Genomic DNA, 21,623 nt, shown 5'->3' with positions numbered 1-21,623 from the left:
TGCACCTTCTCCATAGGGTCTTATTTAAGGCTACTGTCATTACACTTTTCAGCAGGATTCCCAAGCATGACAAACTGAGACTGGATATGATTCAGCTGTCTTGTTCTTGGTCTAACCCTATGTCTCTTACTGGTTGCCTTGGCTTGTGATTCTTTCCTCCAACTTTCTGATCTCTGAGTTACATACTACTGAGTAATAGCATTCCAGAAACCCTTCAGATGAACCCCATTTCAGCCTTGCTATTGTATCCTTGTGGTCATTACTCAACAAATAATAGTTATTGACATGTGGCGTTACAATATAATAAGGAAAAAAAAAAAATTAATAAAGCAGTACATATGTCATTTTTAATGACTTGTAAGATTCTTCCACAATATACATGTATAAAAGAGATTAAGTTTTCTGGATTACTGTAGGCAAAACCCAACTTAGAAGAGCAGTAAATGTGTTGTGTTGTTAGGCAAGGTACATTATTTTCATGACCCCACAAAAGCAGATCTCACATGCTTTAAAGCTGGATGTTTAACATAGAAAAGCCATCCCAAATGCACATGGGTTACAGATGGGATGAATAAATTGGTATTACATATTGAAATATAACACAGAGAATGAATAAAATTTAATATCAAATCTCTTCCTCTCTCTGTATAAATATAATTTATATGTAAATGAACGAATAACACAAAGACAAAAAGCTAATAAAACAACGCAAAAAGACACTAAATACAGTAATAGATTACAATTTAAATCAATTCAACTGCAATTTCGTCATGACATCCAATGTAGACGCCATGCGACCGACTCACTGCGCATGCGTCGCTGATAGATTATGGTCGCTGGAAAAAAAATTGAAAATAGCTTCGGTTCGGTTCAGTAAGAGTATTGAATGTTTTGATACAACTCTACACTATAAAGCTTTCAGCTGAATTTCTCTTATTTGTAAGTAAGATTTTACTATTTTTCATAAATGCTTTTACATTGTTGCAAATTTATTCTGAAGCCTTCCACAGCGAATTCTTACGATGAAGTTCTCCTCAAAACATTTTGTTCACATCTAGAAAATGGCGCTGGGATGAAGATTTCCGTTCCGTCATTTTTGACTTCGATTCTTTTCCTGGATTCTTTTTCTAAACATTCTGAAAACCTTTTGTATTAAACAAATCATATACTACCCTAAATAATTTCATTTATATTTTTAAACTAAACACCGAAGTGGGGAAAAATCATATGGACTATATACTCTTATCCCGACTATATACTCTTATCCCGCCATATACGCCTTATTTTATAATGTACATGTCTTAAATGTATTAAATTATTTTAGACCACGATCGTATTTTATGTTTGCCGTTCCCACCGAAAGTATAATTTTTGTCGTAGTAATTAACTCGGTTTAAAACATAATAATTTATAATATATTCAGTTGTTTCTTTAATCGCCGTTTATATATGCATGTAAGTATATTTCGGGTTCAATGTCGTAGCCAGTGATACTTTTTATAAAATCTTGTTAATTGTTTTTAGTTTTCCCCTTGCAAACAAACTGCGTGCACCTGTCATATGTCGTTGATCAGTGTGGGACTTAGTTCCCTCCTGTAAAACGAATCTACCAGTAACTAACGGAGGTCCAACAAACACATGCACTTATATATATATGTATATGTATATATATTTAATGTTTGTGGGCAGGAGTTGTATAGGCTTCTCATAATATTTTCACACACACACACGTGTGTATATATATATATATATACCTTTATTATTGATATATATATTTATATATACATGTGTGTGTATACCCCTATTGGTGCTAACTGTTTTAGTTAATTATATAGTGTGTTGAAAATTATAAGTATTTTAATACACTGCCCTTTATAAGCTGTAGCTTTCATAGTCCTTCATCCTAGCTTTATGTGTTTATGTATGTATTATGTGTAAATCTTGCGCCTCCCGCCCGCGCCCGTGTGTATATATATATATATATATATATATATATATTATATATATATATCTTGCTTCAGTCATTTTTATCTACGGTCATCCTGGAGCACCGCTTTGAAAGGTTTTGTCGAACAACTTGACCTCAGGACTCGTTTTTTAAAGTATGATACTTATTATATCGTTTATTTTTGCCGAACCGCTAGGTAACTTTCTGACCGGCTATAACCAACGACTACATACAATTTATATATATATAGACGCAAGAGTGGCTGTGTAGTAAGTAGCTTGCTTACGAACCACACCGTTCCGGGCTCAGTACCACTGCATGGCACCTTGGGCAAGTGTCTTCTACTATAGCCTCAGGCCGGCCAAAGCCTTGTGAGTGGATTTGGTAGACGGAAACTGAAAGACGTTCGTCGTATATATATATGTATGTATGTGTGTGTGTGTCCGTGTTTGTCCCCCCAACATCGCTTGACAACCGATGCTGGTGTGTTTACGTCCCCGGCAAAAGAGACTGATAGAATAAGTACTAGGCTTACAAAGAATAAGTCCTGGGGCCGATCTGCTCGACTGAAGGCGGTGCTTCAGCATGGCCACATTCAAATGACTGAAACAAGTAAAAGAGTATATATATATATAGATAGATATAGATATATATACACACACACAAACACAGGGGATTCCCTTGCATTACAGAAGTGATGCATTCCTGAAAATCTGTCCATAAAATTTATTTTCCCAAAATTTTCTGATAGATTGTTTATAAAAAAAAAACAGAAAGAAAAGCAAAACAAGACAACTGATTTTATGTATGGAAATAAATTGTTAAACATCCATAATACAATATATATTTGAAGAGAAAGGGTGTTAGGGAACAATTAAGTATCATGATAAAAGAACACAAGCGGGGTTCAAAATTTACTCCACTTGTTTTGGTAGCATTTATCTTGAGGGAGAAATTGGATGAAGGGCCCAGTCGTGCACATGTACAAGCTTACATGCATACAAATACATACACACACACACAGAGTTCTTCCAGAACTTGGCTTCACTGAGTTGGGCAAGTCTTCTCAAGAACTGTGTATTGTCAATCATCCAAGTCTCTTATCATTTCTGTTGTCATATTGTTTTATGTTCTCCTGGGTCTCCCTCTTCTGCAATCTCCATCCACATTTGGTAATCAGCACTTCTTTATACAGTGGACCCCATCCATTCACATCACATATCCATATCAGTGCTGTTTCCTTCCTTACACACTACATCTGATTCCTTTTCATCATCACCACCATCATTTAATGTCTGCTGTCCATGCTGGCATGGGTTGGATGGTTCGATCAGAGTTGGCAAGCTGGGGAAGTGCACCAGGTTCCAATCTGATTTGGCATAGTTTTCTATGTCTGGATGCCCTTCCTAATGCCAACCACTTTACAGAGTGTGCTGGGTGCTTTTATGTGGAATTTCCTCTCTAATTCCTTTAAAGATTTAGCTATGAGAACTAGATTATCACCGTGTAGGAGTTCCCATGGACAACCAGTCTTAAACTCATCTCTGATGGCTTGACAGACTTTGATGAATTGGAACGAACTGAGAACTGAACTTTGAACTCCTACATTTAACACTAAACTCACCACTGCATCTTTGTACACAGCTTATACAGCCCTATCGAGCCATTTGTCTATGCTTAGTTTCCTCAGTGACCACCAAAGACCTGTGGAGATATGCTATGCTTGAGGTGACCCGGCAATCCAAGTAAGACCATAATCGTGGCCTTATTTGAACACCAAGTCAGAGGCATGGATTTTCTGTATGAAACACAAGCAAGGGCTTTCATTTCATATTAACAACAGCATTTCCTCTTAAAAGAAACATCAGACAATTTACTCAAGGTCTAAATCTTGGTATTGATTGTTTTTCTTCTCGAGAACTAAAAGTTCTGTCAGGCATGTGCTTCCAGAAAAGTTCAATTGCATCAACATTATCTATTTGTTCTGGTGTGTGGCTCCATTCAGCTATAATTTCCTTCAGCTGCTCAGGATTAGTGGCAACCTCTATATCCACACAAGCAGCTTTACAAGTCATTCTTATGTTGTGCTTCAAATCAGCCTTTACTTGACAGAACAGGCTTTTCATTAGAAGTTTCATCTTCAATATGACTTCCATAGGAACTGACATTACTACTGTTTCTAACTCCAAGAGCTGCCTCCTCCAGCTGGTTATCAATGCAATCTGCACCTGATGCAGATTGCATCAATGATCAGCTGGACGAAGATGCTCTTCGGGTTAAAAACAGTAGTAATGGAACAGCCATGTTGAAGTGGCAATAATCATTACTTCTCAGTCTAGTTCCTACTTCATCTCTTATAGAGATTTTCTAACTTGCTACTTAGCAAGTTTCACTTTCTCTTTTCAGGAAATCATCATACGAACTTTGTGTTTTTTTAATTACCATTGTGCTTAACTGCAGATTACTCAAGCCTGATTCTCAGCCCCATTATAGCTGTCCCATTATAAGCATCATGTTATATCTATGAAAAAATTGGCGAGCTGGCAGACACATTAGCGCGCCAGGCGGAATGCTTAGCGGTATTTCGTCTGTCATTACGTTCTGAGTTCAAATTCCGCCGAGGTCGACTTTGCCTTTCATCCTTTCGGGGTCGATAAATAAAAGTACCAGTTTCGCACTGGGGTCGATGTAATCGACTTAATCCCTTTGTCTGTCCTTGTTTGTCCTCTCTATGTTTAGCCCCTTGTGGGCAATAAAGAAATATATATCTATGAAAAAATAAGATCCGACTAGTTAATGGAATAGCTTCTTAAACACTTATATTGCTCCTACTGTAGATGTTGCAATTCTTTGTTTTGTCGATGTGGCTGATTTCTGTATCTTCTACATCAAACGTTTTAAAACGTTAAGTTTGATACCCATTGTAATCTCTATGGTTCCTATACATATTCCTGCCTCCAGTTCCAGTTGATGACTTCTTTCCATACATCTTGATTTGTAGGGAAATCCTACAGCATTGCAATCGATAGTTATCCATGACAAATATGTAATAAAAAATATAGCATAAGGGGAAGAGCTGTTTTGTGAGAGCAAAAAATTGTTGTCTTATCCCTATGGCTGTAAAAAGGGAAATGAAAATATGAATGGATTAAGGAATGAAGTGGGTGGGAGTGCTGTATGATTAAAGTTAATAGAACGATTACCAAATTCATGGGCACTTTGCTCCTTGTACCTCTGACTCAAACCATAAAAACTCTGCATTCTCCTCGTGCATGCACTCACACACATCATTGTGCTGACATACAACATATGTAGCTACAGACATTACTAGTCTGTTGATACTATCATTGTTGTTGCCAGTTGGTTATTTAGAAGATGATGTTGTTGGTGATAGTGTAGCATATTTTTGTTGGTGGCAATGATCATGCTGTTCTCTTTAATTGTATTGTTTTGGCAGTTTAGTCCCTAATCAATCTTCATTCACCTTAGACCAAGATTTCAACTTTTAAAATACGCTAGAGTAGCACATTTCCTGTTGTCTTTTATTTTAGATGAAGTGCCTTATCTTCTTTATATGATTGTTGCAGTTGTAAAACAACAATGTTTTTATATATTTGTTTCTAATTTTATCTTTGACTTTTGTTGTTCATTTTACAGCTGGTTGAAGTGGGGCACCACATGCCACACACCATCCTATTGAGATGGAAGAAAATGAATGTAAGTAGCAACCATTTTTATTTCATTCACTCAGTTCACAACCTTTTGCATTCTATTATATTCAGTTCATTAAGTTGGACAAATATCACCACATACATCCACAGCTATAGTGGACAAATGTTATTATTTATATCATTTTAATTGATTTAATGCCCTTACACACCATTAAATTGAAAGAATGTCATCAGTCACACCATCAAATTGAATATCATAACTATCACCCTTAAATTGATTTAATTCCCTCACTCAAACCATTAAATTGAATGTCATGACTTTCACCATTAAATTGATTTAATGCCCTCGCACACACCATTAAACTGAAAGAATGTCATCTGTCACACCATTAAATTGAATATCATGACTATCGCCCTTAAATTGATTTAATGCCCTCACTCAAACCATTAAATTGAATGTCATGATTTTCACCATTAAATTGAATATCATGACTATCACCCTTAAATTGTGTCATCACTATCACTATTAAAATGGATGTTATCATCCAGATGAGACCAGTATCACCATTAAACTGAATTCATATTTCAGTTGGGTGTAAAAAGCACCATCCGATCGTAGCCGTTTGCCAGCCTCGTCTGGCCCCCGTGCTAGTGGCACGTAAAAAGCACCATCCGATCGTGGCTGTTTGCCAACCTCGCCTGACCCCCGTGTCGGTGGCACGTAAAAAGCACCATCCGATCGTGGCCGTTTGCCAGCATCGTCTGGCACCTGTGCAGGTGGCACGTAAAAAGCACCCACTACACTCACGGAGTGGTTGGCATTAGGAAGGGCATCCAGCTGTAGAAATACTGCCAGATCAGACTGGGCCTGGCGGATCCTTCTGGCTTCCCAGACCCCAGTTGAACCGTCCAACCCATGCTAGCATGGAAAATGGACGTTAAACGATGATGATGATGATGATGAATAATAATAATAATGATAATAACAATAGTGGTGGTGGTGGTCTGAATGCCTTTACAACAAGCCTTAATTTCAAAAATGTTTTGTTTATCGTATTCTGTCTCAACAGCTCCAGAAGAGAAACCTACAATAATCTGTGCGTCCCAAGATGAAGTCACAGCCGCAGTGTCAGCCCTTGGCGGAGCTACGACTGCAACAGCTGTCGTCACAGAAGCTGCCGAATCAGTTACAGTTGCAACAGTATCCGATGCTGCAACAGCAACCACACTCTTCCTTGACCTCTATGCTGGATGTGATGTATGTGGCGGTGACCACCTCACTGAAGAATGTCCAGAACTTGGACTCAACACACCAGTTGGAGAGTTCAAAGTGATGTCAAAGTAAGGAATATTTCTAGCTATCTGTCTATCTCTCCTTCATTCCTTCCTTTTTCTCTCTCCTTTCTCTTTCTTCACCCCTCTTTATTGCTTTCTCCTTTGTCTCCCCTCTCTCTGTCTCTTTCAAACAACATAAATAGGGTTGATAATGTGTTATATCTTTGAATATTAACATTAGAATCTAATTGGTTAATTAACATATAATGTTTTATGTGTATTTGTATATATATGATGGCTACCCCCTCGTTATCGAGTATGGCCATTGCACGAGGCTTAACTGTTATTGGTGCTGTGATCGAATGTGAATTTTATTTGCTTTTTAAGGCTACAGCCAGCCATTCCGTTGAGACTCACAGCACCATCAACAATCATGAACAATGTTGTTATCATGCAATGCCTGTGCAGGAAGAGTCAATCCCACTGTGCACTGAGTCAATCCCACTCACTAAGCAACAGCAGCCATAATCCGAAAAGAAGAACAAGTCAACATCATCGGTAACCACTGAGCCGCAGGTTTTATGTCAGAGTTATCCCAGTTACCTGAGTTACCTTCTCCACACACACATGCATACACACATACACACACATACACACTTCAAGTAAGGTGCTTTATCTCAATGGTGATAAGCGCACATGCACACACACGATGTTGTATCATTTTTGCTACTACAACAACCTTTTAAATTTTTTTTTTCTTTTTTTAATCTTTCTTCTAAACTTTGTCAATCTGTTCTTGTGTTGTCACCTGTCAGGGCACGCCTTACACTACCGTCCAACTTGATGTTGTTAGAACACATAGATTCCTCTCTAACTGTGGTGGCTCAACACGTGATACCAGCCAAGACACAGTTTGGACCATTTGAGGCCAGAAGAACAACTCAGGACCTTGATACTGACAATATCTTCATTCTAAAGGTAATTCCAATTATTGATAATTTTACCTCCAGAAATAATTAAGAGATTCCTTTCTTCTTTTTTATTTTCATGCTTTTTTTTACTTTTTTTAATAAGGAGACTTGCATCTGTGTATAAATGTGTTTCATTCTTATCACTTTACATCGTCTTTCATTCCATACACAAACAGGTTAGACAAGTGTCAGTTATTTATTTCTTTATTGCCCACAGGGGGCTAAACACAGAGGGGACAAACAAGGACAGACAAAGGGATTAAGTCAATTACATCGACCCCAGTGTGTATCTGGTACTTATTTAATTGACCCCGAAAAGATGAAAGGCAAAGTCAATCTCAGCAGAATTTGAACTCAGAACATAATGGTAGACGAAATACCGCTAAGCATTTCACCCCATTGTGCTAACGATTCTGCCAGCTCGTCACCCTAAGTGTCAGCTTATATGTATTTATATATGTGTGTATGTGTGTATATATATATATATATATAAATTATTCTATAATTATATACACAATTATAACGAGGGGTCAGCTAATTGCCTCGCCATGAACTGAATTAGAAATAGATGCTAGTATCTTTTCAACTACCACAAAAACTCTGAGAAAAATAACACACTGTGTGTTATTTTCTCGGAGTTTTTATGGTAGTTGAAAAGACATTAGCATCTATTTCTAATTCAGTACGTGGCAAGGCAATTAGCTGACCCCTCATTATAACTGTGTATATAATTATAGAATATTTTGTATAATTTATCTAAAAGGTTTTTTAACATGCTGACTACTTGGTAAAATTATTATTATTAATAATCTTACCCTATATTATATGTATGTATGGATGTATATATATGTGTATATATATATATATATATATATATATGAATGACATTGGGCAAGTATCTTCTACTACAGCCTGAGGCTGACCAAAGCTTTGTGAGTGGATTTGGTAGATGGAAACTGAAAGAAGCCTGCCATTATATATATATATATATATATATATATATATTTCTTAATCCAATTCCAATTCCCATGACCCCTCCCCCCACTGTTTCCACCAATCACCACTTTTCCATGCCATCTTGACTCTGTTATTCCACATCATTAAGACCTCACTTATCTGCTATCACCCTCAATGCTTAGTGCTATTATACACACATACACACGTGTGTGTCAATGAAATTCTAACCATGCTGTAAACCTTGTCTGTACATGGGGGGTCTTCTCATGCTGTTTAGTAATTATCTGAATAGGTTTATATTTTATTGTTTATAGTTATGTTGACTAATTGAAGGGAGGTAACTCTTGCGCTGTGACATCATTTAATTATTTTCCTTTGTTTTTCGTTATAATTAAATGAAGCTTGTATTTTTTTTTCTGACTCTTGTAATCTTCCCGTAACAGATCTTATCTAAAGACGGTGCTGTTGTCTCTCTCGACACTTCTAACGAAAACGATTGCAACTGGATGTGTTTGGTGCAATGTGCACAGAACGAGGAGGAACAGAACTGCATTGCCTACCAGTTAGGAACAAACATCTTCTACAACAGCATCCGAACCATCCAAGAAGGGGAGCAACTGAAAGTCTGGTATGCCTTACATTATGCTAAAAAGTTGGGCAAACCAGTGAAGCCATGCAAAGATTATAAGGGTAAGTGTAAAGGGATCTTTTCGGTTTGAATGGCAGTTTTTACTAGCGGTGCCATATGAAATTGTCACCCATAATTATGACCCTAGTATCGATCTATTGCATTTCAATCTGTTTTAGGGTTAGGGGTGGGGGAAGGGTATCTTTTTTTCTTCACAAATATAAATAAACCCAATCTGTTTCTTAAACGAGGGACATATTCATACAGCACAGAATGATTTTTTTTACCTCAATGGACGTCAGTGATTGGTTGAAATTGCAGAAATTGGAGAAAAAAAAACAACAAATATCTTACAAACTATGGAATTTTCTCAATAAAACCAAGAGAAAAAGATGTTTTATAAACACATTCTACCAGTATACGAAGTTTAAAAGTGTTTAGTTATGTGGAAATTATGTTAAAAACTGCTGTTCAAACCAAAAAGATCCGAGTAAAGTTTTAGGTTCAAAATTTTCCTTACACTGTTCACACCATGGTGGTAGCATTTGATGGTTAAGGTGGTGGGGTGGGGGTAGTGGTGGTAATCTTTCAAGTTGTAGTAGTTGTGGTAGTAACTGTAGGAATTTGAGTTGGAGGTGGCAAGAATTATAGTAATTATGAGGGTGATGGTCATCATCATCATCATCATCATCCTCATCATTTAATGACTGTTTTCCGTGCCGGCATGGGTTGGACAGTTTGACTGGAGATGGTAAGCTGGAGAGCGGCATCAAGCTCTTATTGGCTCGGTTTCTACAGCTGAATGCCCTTCCTAACACCAACCACTCCAAGAAAGCGGTGGGTCCTTTTACATGTCACCAGCATGGATGCCATTCATGTGTCACCTGCATGGGTACCTTTCGCTGGCATGTGTGTGTGTGTGAGACATATCAGTCCATGTTTAACCCTTTTCATATGAACGCACCTGGGACATCCCCTGGTCCTATGTTACAGTCTTCCTATTTTAACCCTTTAGCTTTCAGATTATTCTGCCAAATGTAATGTTTATATATTCAAATTATTTCGAATGTTTTCAGCAGATATATGATAACAAAAGGGTTAACTTGTTATGCACACATATACACAAGCATCTATTACTAAGTGAATAATCTCCTTTAATCTCCGATGTTTTCCCACCATATAAAATCTTTTTTTTTTTTTTTTTCAGTGATGGTGTCGTTGCTAACTGAGAAAGATAGCAACACTGATGAAATTACCTCGGAAGCAACTGTTGCAATTTTGCAGCACCAGGCTACGGAAGTGGTGTCAGTGTCTGAGGAATCCCTGGAGAGGATGCAAACAGACTGCGATAAACTCTACAGGAACCACATCTTGTCATTAATCCAAAGTGAGGAGATTAAAGAGTACAAGTGCAGCAAATGTGAAAATGTTTTCAACAGCCAGGTGGACCTTGCTAAGCACTTGAGGGCCCACCTTGTCCCCAACAGCAACCCTCGTGGAGGCAAAACTCGGAGTCGGAAATCTAAGTTTCACTGTTCGGTTTGTAACATTGGTTTTGTGAACAGGAGCAACTACCAACGACACATGAAGAAGCACAAAGGCCAGATCCTGCGATGCGTGGAGTGCGGTTACCGTAGTTACCGATTGGATGTCATGTGGAACCATCTCTTCTCAAAACACAGCAAGGTGAAATTGCAAGGCTCAAAGGGTAATCTGTTTGAGTATGAGGACCAGACTAGTGAAGATTTAGCTAATTCTTTGGATAAAGGCAGCAGTGATGACCACGAAAATGATGAAGAAGAAGAAGTTGCTGCTGCCGTTGGATCTAATGATGGCGGTGAGTCGTATAGTGAATTGACAGAAGTGAAAACTCAGAGCTACAACAGTAATAGCAGCGGTAATAATAATAATAATGATGATGACGATGATAATAATAATAATAATAATAATGACAGTAACATTCATGAAATTAATAATACTGAAGATGCCAAAGAAACCATTGTTATTTCATCTGAATCTGTTGAAGAAAGCAAGGTAAACGAGGTTGCTGATTCTTCGAATAAGGTTGCCATCTGTCAGGCAAATTTCTGTAATTTTGGAAATTCTACAGAGTCTACTAACTTAATTTTAGATAAGAACCTTGCTGAACTTGTCGAGAAAAGTTTGGATGTCGGTAAAAACGAGGATATCGGAACTCAGTGTAAGAAACCAGATATCACCAAAATTGCTCTTCTAGAAGCCAAGATATCGCTTGAAGACAGTGACCTTGACTACAAAGATAAGGAAAGTTATCAACATGTTAGTGAAGTGACTGTATCAGAAGCTTTCGAACGTCTTGACAGTATGTATGTTAAAACTGTCTCCAACACTGACTATATCCCTGAAGGCAGTGGTGACAATAACAGTAACAACAGCAGCGATGAACAGAATATAGCAGCCGGTTCATCTACAGTTCAAGTGGTGCATGTTGAAAACACTCATGAGAGCATATCTGAAATGTATAAGAATATGATAGGAATGTCTCAGTCGCAGGAGGAGAAAATAGCCGATACTATTAAGTGTGAGAACTACCTTGTAGAGACTGTGAAAGAGATAGACATGTCTGCACATACCGAAGACGATAAGAGCATTATTATACCGACCATTATAGAAGAGACCGTGGTTTGTGATAAATCTGTCATTGATGTAAATACAGAGTCGGTTGTTAGCAAAAACTCTGTTGTAGAGGAATCGAATGATGGTGAGAAATTTGAAGTAGCTGTGTCTGTAGTAGAAGAGAATTCCGCAGAAAAGTGTCTGCAGGAGTCTGTAGTAAATCAAGAGTTTGTGGTGAAGGAAGCAGAAATTACCGGTGAAGAGGTTGAAGAACGTCTGCTGGTTGACAAAGCTGTGCAGCATTCACCTGTTGATGAATCAATGCTTGATGATACTACCACTGTAGTTACAGATGAGGTGGACACCAAAGCAAATGAGAACAGCTTAGTTATGGAAAGTCAGTCATTCGAGATTGTTCAGTTGGATGCTAATGTTGTCAGCGTGCTGGCCAAAGAAGAGAAAAATGACGATGACACAAGTTGTGTAACAGCAGCTGAGGAGATGGATACTCACTGCAAAGAAAGCACGTCAGAGGAACCTGTTACAATAAAACTGGTTGAAGAAGATGTCAGTCATGATTCTGAGACTAAGAGCACCAGTGCCATTGAAGATGGAGATGATGGGAAGTTGGGAAAACTTGATGGGTCAAGTGAGACAACTGAGAACAAAGTTAACAAATTGGTAGAGTTTGTTGACTATGTTGTTGCTGACGTTGCTTGGCTGAATAAAGATGAAGGTGAAGGTGAGAGTGAAGAGAATAAAGCCACACCGGAACAGGTCACTGCAAAGAGTTCTGAGAGTTGCCAGCCAACAGTTGTCAGTGATGTTACAGATAAAAGTAATGGTGCCGCTGAAGCTAGCACCACAAAAGAAGAGCCCCTGAAAAAGACACGTGGCCCAGGTCGGCCTAGGAAGCGCACACGCCAGGCACTTCATTTGGGGAGAAAACCAAAAGCCAGTTCTGACAGTGACAAATCACAATCAGAATTGTCAACACCTAAGAAAGTAAAAACCAGTACTAGTCAGTCACCTGTCCAGGCTGCCTCGCCTTCGCAAAGCCTGGCACGGGTGTTACCCACACGACGGTTGAAGGGTATTAGAACAACTGGTAACAAAGCAATTGATGAAGAAGAGCCGAGTAAAGTAGCAAAACCTGAAAAGCCATTGGAGAAAAAGGTTTTGCAAGAAACTGTGAAAGTGCCTGGTGCAACTCGTCGTCGTGGGCGACCACCGAAAGCATTGCAAACGCAGGCAACTACACCGGCCAACAGCAACACAGCCGTGTCATTGGTCAGCAGCAAGAACACAAGCAACACCACATCAGTAGCCATCAAAGCCAAAACTTCTCAAGAGCAGTCTCCATCAAAGAGCAAAACTTCACAGAAAGCTGACTTGGTGAACAGTGACAGTGAGAAAACACCTGTCACTGATGATGAAAGCAGCAAGAATTTGGCCGATGACGACACTGATGACATTTTAGGTGAAGATGAATGTGAAGAAGGAGAAGTACTAGAGTCTGATTTCAAGGACTCTGATACAGCTAATGAGGATAACCAAGATGATTCCAGTGATTCACCGGAATCCAGAAGGAAATGTAAAATTCTTGCCAAAGACAATGGCATAGATATTTTGATTGATAAGACGGACGATGTCATTCTCTATGCCTGCTGCGTCTGTGGCAAAAGATTCACCAACATAAAGTATCTGAAACTACATGCACCAGCACACACTGACCGCTTTCGTTGTGATCTCTGTTGCAAGAGATTTACACGAAAGGAATCTCTAATGAAACATCGGTGTGACAGCAATGCCAACTCAACTGTGCTCCAGACTGGTGACAACGCTGATGACAGAGTAAGTTTTACACAAGACGATTCTGAGCTCTCCACTTCACAGCTGGAACCTGGAGAAAAGCCTGCCACTGCACCAGCTGATCACTGGAAATGTGACCGATGCAAAAGGAAGTTTTCACAACGCCACCTACTGGTTAGCCATGCGTGTAGTAGCAACAAAGGGGAGGAAAATGAGAATGCCCTACACCAGTGTGATATCTGTGAACAAAGTTTCCGCACTGTGAAATATCTTTTCCGTCATTTAGCGATGCATACAGATATTTTTAAGTGTGAGCAATGTGGCCGCTGCTTCTCACGCAAGGATTCTATGCAGAAACACATCCTGCGTTGTGACCCAGCAAGGGCTGCTGCAGAAAACATTCATTCCTGCCACAACTGTGGTCGCACTTTCTCAACAAAGCTTGGCCTTGAAAACCACCTGCTTCGCTGTTTCTCGTTGCACTGCTTCAAATGCCGACGGTCATTTGCTGTTGAGGAGGCTTTGAAAGAACACGAATGCACACCTTTGGCCGAGGAATCCTCCAAAGAGAACGACAACAAGCTTATGTGTCGAGTGTGCAAGAAGACATTTTCCAACTTGCAACATCTGAACAATCATGAGGCCACACACACGACAACCTATGAATGTGACATCTGTCTGAAAGGATTCAACAGGAACGAAGAGTTAAACTGGCACAAGAGGCTGTGTATGAGCCAAGCGATCATCAAACGTGAAGGCTTTGTTGCATGTGGCCAGTGTGAAGCTAAATTCACCGATGCTAAAGAGTACCGGGATCATTTCCAGAAGCATACACATCCATTTGATTGTTCACGTTGTGGTAAAAGGTTCGTCAAACGAGGAAGCCTGCAGACCCATTCTTGCCACAAGTTGTTAGACGGAGACGAGGCTCGTTGTGAGATTTGTCTCAAGACATTTCGCTCAGACAAGTATCTCAGTCGGCACCAAATCATCCACGGTGAACCTCAGTTTAAGTGTGAGGTGTGCAACAAGATGTTCTATCGCAAAGACTACCTCAATGACCACAGCTGTCGTCTGCCTGACGGTACATTGGTACGTGTTGTTCGACGCCACAACCAGGTCTACATCCACGACAATCTTATCTGTCACCTGTGTGGAAAGTCTTTTGTCACCGTCAGCAACCTGAACAAACACCTGAAGTGCCATGGTGAGAAGACGTGCGAGTGTGACATCTGTGGAAAGCGTTTCCATTATATCACTTACTTGAAAGAGCACAAAGCCTCCGTGCATGAGAACAAGTACCAGCACCAGTGTGCCGAGTGCGGTAAAATAGTGAAGACCAAAACCAGTCTGGTGTCACACATGAGGCAGTTTCATTCAGATGCACCACCAAAGTACACATGCAAGACATGTGGCAAGGAATTCCGCCAGAAGGGCAACATGAAAACACACATGTTCTCACACTCACAGGAGAAACACTTTGCCTGTTCGTATTGCGACAAGAAGTTCAAGTATCCAGATCAACTGAATCGACACCGACTTGAGCACACCATGACCAACAAGCTGATGTGTGAGTACTGCGGAAAGAAGTTTGTCAAGAGCTACGAATTGCGAAAGCATACGCAGATTTTTCACAGTGGCTTGATGTACGTCTGTGATTGCTGCAATGCCAAATGCGGACACCGTCATACGCTGATCCGGCACTACCGGAAGAAACATCCCGAACGACTGCACAAACTGAAGGAATTGAACTTTCTGGGTAACCTCCGCAAACAGGTTGATCGCTCACAGAAGAACAGTATGAAAAGTGAATCGCACCTCACAGTGAAAAGCACCGACATCAACAATGAAGAGGACAACAGCGAAAACGGTAATAAAGAAGAGGAAACCATTATCACCCTCGGAGCTGACACAAGCATCGCCGTATCCACCACTGATGGTGTTCTGCCAAGAATGGCTGCTGAAGCTCTTCACAGTTTGTCCAATGCTGTCTTCACTGGACAAGGAGACAGTATCCGGGTGCCTGAAATACATCCAACCGTTGTCGAAGAGGATGGCCATACAGTTGTCATACTACAGTTTGTGAACCAGACAGAGGAGGGCGAAGAGGAGACGGTGATATGCGGACAGGAAGTTGAAACTGCAGTTGCAGAGGCCACCAAGGTCATTTAAAGGGACTGGTCAGTTTGTATATGTGTTTCACTGGATAACCACGAGTGTATATATATATGCCAGTAATTGCGTATCATTGCATATGTGTGTGTGCGTGCATGTGTGAGTTTTTTTGTTGTTTTTGTTGTAATTTGTTTGTGTTTAAGTGTGTGCATAATCGCGCATGCATTCATGTGAGAGACAAACAGACACTAAAAGAGAGCTGCTGTGTAATTGTGTATGCTAATGAGTATGCAAATGATGTTTGCAGATGCATATCTGTGTGTGTGTGTATGTGTGTGTGTGTGAGCTAGCATGTAAGAGTGCGCATTGCATGAGCTTCTCTTCTAGGTGTTTGTATTTTAGCGGCAATGTGCAGCAGATATGTTACATTACTACATGTTTATGCACTATGGGCTGTGGCTCAGAGACAAACATATATATACACACACACACAAACACACCCATATATATATATATATATATATATATACATACAAACACATAATATATATGATATAAATATATGGCATATATAAATATAAATATAAATATATATATATATGATGTATGTATGACATATATGTAATATATATATATATATATATATATATGTATATATACACACACAAATATATATAATATATATGACATATATATATGTATATATACACACAAATATATATAATATATATATAGACATATATGTATATATACACACCAAATATATATAATATATATATATATTATATATATATACAATATATATATATATATACACACACAAATATATATAATATATATATATATATGACATATATATATGTATATAACACACCAAATATAATAATATATATATATATATATATATTATATATATATATTTATATGTATATAACACACACAAATATATATATATATATAATATATATGAACATATGAACAACCTTCAATATGCCTTCAATTGTCATGCGATAATTGCTTCCTTTGACTTGAACAATGAAATGGCCATCGCAGCATCCCATTCCTTGATTCTTTGAGAAAGCCAAAGCTTCAATGCCTTCGAAGGAAAAAACAAATGAAAAATGAACTAAAAAACAAAAACATTTCTTTCTTCACACTCCAGATCCAGTCTCCAAACATACTATAAACCTCCCCTCCTCACATCTTGATTGTGTGTATATGTGTATGTTTGTAATTCATTACATAAGCAACTGTATTTAAATTTTATCATTTTTATTTTAAAATTTTCATATTTTTTTGTTTTCTATATTGTTTTTTTTTTGTTTTTGTTTTTTTTATAATGTGTTTGGAACAATAAAATTTCTAAATTCATACTCGACGTTTTTCAGAACCTCACAATCTTGTTTTCAAGAATGAAATGAGTTCGACAGCTCCATTGTGAAAGGTCTGAGGACATCGAATATAAAATCTAGGAATATAATTGTTCCAAACTAACTGTGAAAAAAAATAAAAGAAGAGGGTGGGGTGGGTGGTGTGGAAACTTATGAAATACAAAAAAATCTGAAAGAAAATGGATAAAACATTGTTGCGCATTTAATGAAACTTGTTTGAACAAAAAACTGTTCCCCATATAAATATATATATTATATGTATATTATGTATATTGTATATGTATGTATATATACACATCATGTATATTGATTATATATTATATATGTATATGATATAATATATATAATACATACATTATATATATTGTGTATATATATAATACATTATATATATATATATATATTTATAACACACTATATATATTGTTATATATATTGTTATATATATATAAATGTATATATATATGTATATATAAATGTATATATATATGTATATATATTATGGTTATTATAATATATATATATATTGTGTGTGTGTATATATAATATATATGTATATGTGTATATTATGGTTATTTATAATATATGATATATATGTATTATGTAATATATATATTATATATAGTATATATATTACACACATATATGTTATACATACTATATATATTCCATACATGTATGTATGTTGTTATAAAGATTGTATTATCTATGAATCTCTCTCTGTCTCATTTTTATAATATTGCTCATAGTGTATGTAGGTGTGCATTTGAAAATATTATTTTTCATATGTTCTGTATAAACTATATACATATATATATAAATCATCGTTGTTGTTGTTGTTTAATCTTCGTTCAACATTTGGATTTTCAATTTTAGCCGAATTGTTTGTCTAGCCTCAGATTAGTTTTGATCTTGTACGTTTAAGATTTAAACCGGCCATATCCGGCCAAAAGTATTCTGCCTGTTTTATGTTCAAACTGGCCAGATCTGGTCTCTCACACCAACCCTACAATATCGTTTAAAAAATTAACAGCTATCTCATCAAAATCTCATAGCTACAAGATAATGCATGATTAGTTCAAAACAATGTGGATAAAAAAAGGATTAATTTTGGCAGAATAATGTGAACACTAAAGGGTTAAAGATGTTTTAGTGATAGTAAAGTGTCTCTACCGATGGCTACTTTATGCAGCATGATGGATGTGAACTATTTCAGCTGATGAACTTATCAAAGCTGTAGTGAACATCACTCGATGCAGAGCAAGTCAACAGACGACAAGTTGTCGACTCCCAGGGTAAACCAGTTTAGTTAATGAGCGACTGCAATCAGCTGTAGTTGTAACGAATGCAGATGAGATATTTCAGTTAGCAAAAGGCCAATATATTTTATTGGGTCAAAGTAAGTCACCCAATTCAGATTTATGCAATGTGTTTTTTGTTGGGTTTTTTTAAATTTAAAAGAAAATTTAGGTGAGATTTGGTTGCTATTTATAACAGGTCAAGTAGCCATGTAATGGTTCCCTTTCCAATTTAGCACACCCTTCATATCTTTTATATGTTTCAGTCAAGCATAGACTGCGGCTGTACTGTCACACCACCTTGAAGAATTTTAGTCGACTTATGCGGAGAAAATCCCTGGAGAATATATATATTATATGTATATTATGTATATTGTATATGTATGTATATATACACATCATGTATATTTATTATATTATATATGCTCGGAATGGTCAGTGGCAAGAGAGAAAGAGGCCGACCAAGAACCCGCTGGCTCGATACCATCAAGAGTGATACCGGAATGGACATAGCCAATCTGAAAGAAGCGGCCCAGGATAGAACTGACTGGAGGACACTGATCCATTGAGTAACCGAGAGTCGACTTCAACTGAGTGGATAGATAGATAGATAGCTGTTTTTTAAGCCTGGTACTTATATTGTTACTTTTTGCCGAACTGCTAAGTTACAGGGACATAAATACACCAACGCCAGTTTTCAAGCGGGGGTGGGGGACAAACATAGACACAAAGACACCCATAGTCACACATACATATTATTTTTATTGACGGTCTTCTTTCAGGTTCTGTCTACCAAATCCACACAATGAATTTGAACCCGGTTCCATGTGGTTGGGAAACAATCTTCTTACTACATACCAATAGCTGCGCCTATATCTTATTATGAAAACATACCAACATCTTTTGAGATTTCAGACTAAATATTTAAAAGATAATGTGGAGCGAGAATATTAAAATAAACCAGTGGAGAGGACTTCTAATTTGAAATGGTCTGGTTTGGTGGAGGTGGAGAGGGGTAAAAAAAAGATCGATAGCTCATCAACCGATGAAGTTTTGATAGTTATGTAAGAACAGAGTTATCGCCCTTAGACTTTGCTTGGTACAACTACAAACGACCACAACCGTCGAACGCACGCGTACACTCACACACGTCTTTTATCTTTGATTTGTGTTAGTCATTGGACTGCAGATTGCTGGGTTACCACATTGAGAAGTCTACTCAAACATACCAACCCCAGTATTTATTTTTTTTAAGGCGGATCTTCACCTTTTGAGCAACAGGTTTTGAAAAATAATTTTTTGTAACTAAACACTTTCAAACTTCGGATACTGGTAGAATGTGTCATATATAATATCTTTTACTCTTAGCGTTTTTGAGAAAAGCTTATATTTAGGAAGTTATTTCACGTTAAAGTTGTCGTATTTCGGTAATTTCAACCAATCAATGACGTGTATTCAGCTGAATAAAATTACTGCTGTTGTTTGTCAACTAGAACTGTATATTTCGTTTGTCACTGTTATTTATGACAACCCTAACTCTAAAACCAGTACAAACGCACGAACAATGTCATAAATAACAGTGACAAACGAAAAATACACTGCCAATAGTTGTTGACAAACAACGGCAGTAATTTTTGAATACACGTCATTGATTGGTTAAAATTACCGAAATAGGACAACTTTAACATGAAATAACTTCCTAAATATAAGCTTTTCTTAAAAACGCTAACAGTAAAAGATATTTTATATGACACATTCTACCAGTGCCCAAGGTGCCACGCAGTGGGACTGAACTTGGAACCATGTGGTTCGTAATCAAGCTTCTTACTACACAGCCACTCCTGCGTCTCTCTCTCTCTATATATATATATATACACTCCTATGCCTATACCATAATATCTTTTTAAAAAAGAACACATTGGATAATATACCCCGAGATAAACTGAACTTGACTGTCTGTGTGTCTATGTACTTGATGGTTGTGGTCGTTTATAGAAGTTCTTCAGGGTATGCAACCTGCTTGAAATAAGATCCCATTTTAAATAAGATCAGATAGTCATAATTGAAATGTCTTTGATCATAAATCTATTCGTTTAGGCTGACCTGGGGCTAAACAAAAATGACAACTTAATTGTAATCTCTCAAGTCCGAGAAAGACAGCTCTGCTATTTCTTGCCCCACAACCTGAACTGATGACTTGTTTATGGTGATTGAATGTTTCTGCTGCCCTTTAGCTCACTGCTTCCATCAAATAAACATCACCTGTACAGGTGCACAGTGTGCCATGTCAAATACTGAAGTGATCTCAGAGCACTGATGCATCAATCAATCCAGGAATTGAAACCATGACCAAGAGGTTATGAGTGCAAACATCCTAACCACTCACTTTTACTCTTTTACTTGTTTCAGTCATTTGACTGTGGCCATGCTGGAGCACCACCTTTAGTCGAACCAATTGACCCCAGCACTTATTCTTTGTAAGCTTGGTACTTATTCTATCGGACTCTTTTGCTGAACTGCTAGGTTAAGGGGATGTAAATACACCAGCATCGGTTGTCAAGTGATGATGGGAGCACAGACACAAATACACACACACACACACTCACATACATGCATACACACACACACACATAATATAAATATATACACGATGGGCTTCTTTCCGTTTCTGTCTACTAAATCCACTCACAAGGCTTTGGTTGTCCTGGCGTTATAGTAGAAGACACTTGCCCAAGGTGCCACACGGTGGGACTGAACCCAGAACCATGTGGTTGGGAAGCAAGCTTCTTACCACACAGCCACTCATCTTCACAAACAACAACAATTGTAATAACGTGGAGTTTCTCATTCTAAACATTAATTATAGGTTTAGCAGCCAACTGTGGAAGTGTCTCAATAATAATTGTAAGGGAAATGACATGGAAACACAATAGAAACTCCCTCCTACCATCATGACCACCACT

General features: G+C 37.8%; 1 protein-coding gene across 1 annotated transcript; it reads left to right on the top strand.

The window, feature by feature from the left end:
- The first annotated feature begins 519 nt into the window (after positions 1–519).
- Positions 520–16,523, top strand: LOC115223414. Its single transcript, XM_029793930.2, has 6 exons — positions 520–939; positions 5,605–5,664; positions 6,689–6,959; positions 7,709–7,871; positions 9,265–9,511; positions 10,657–16,523. The coding sequence occupies exons 2-6, from the start codon at positions 5,649–5,651 to the stop codon at positions 16,026–16,028; spliced, it is 6,069 nt and encodes a 2,022-aa protein (XP_029649790.1). The 5' UTR covers positions 520–939; positions 5,605–5,648; the 3' UTR covers positions 16,029–16,523.
- Positions 16,524–21,623: the final 5,100 nt, after the last annotated feature.

The sequence above is a fragment of the Octopus sinensis genome, linkage group LG23 (assembly GCF_006345805.1).
Source record: "Octopus sinensis linkage group LG23, ASM634580v1, whole genome shotgun sequence".
In the NCBI taxonomy this organism is placed as follows: domain Eukaryota; kingdom Metazoa; phylum Mollusca; class Cephalopoda; order Octopoda; family Octopodidae; genus Octopus; species Octopus sinensis.
Note: the sequence above shows the minus strand (reverse complement) of the source record. Positions and strands in the feature narration are given on the sequence as shown.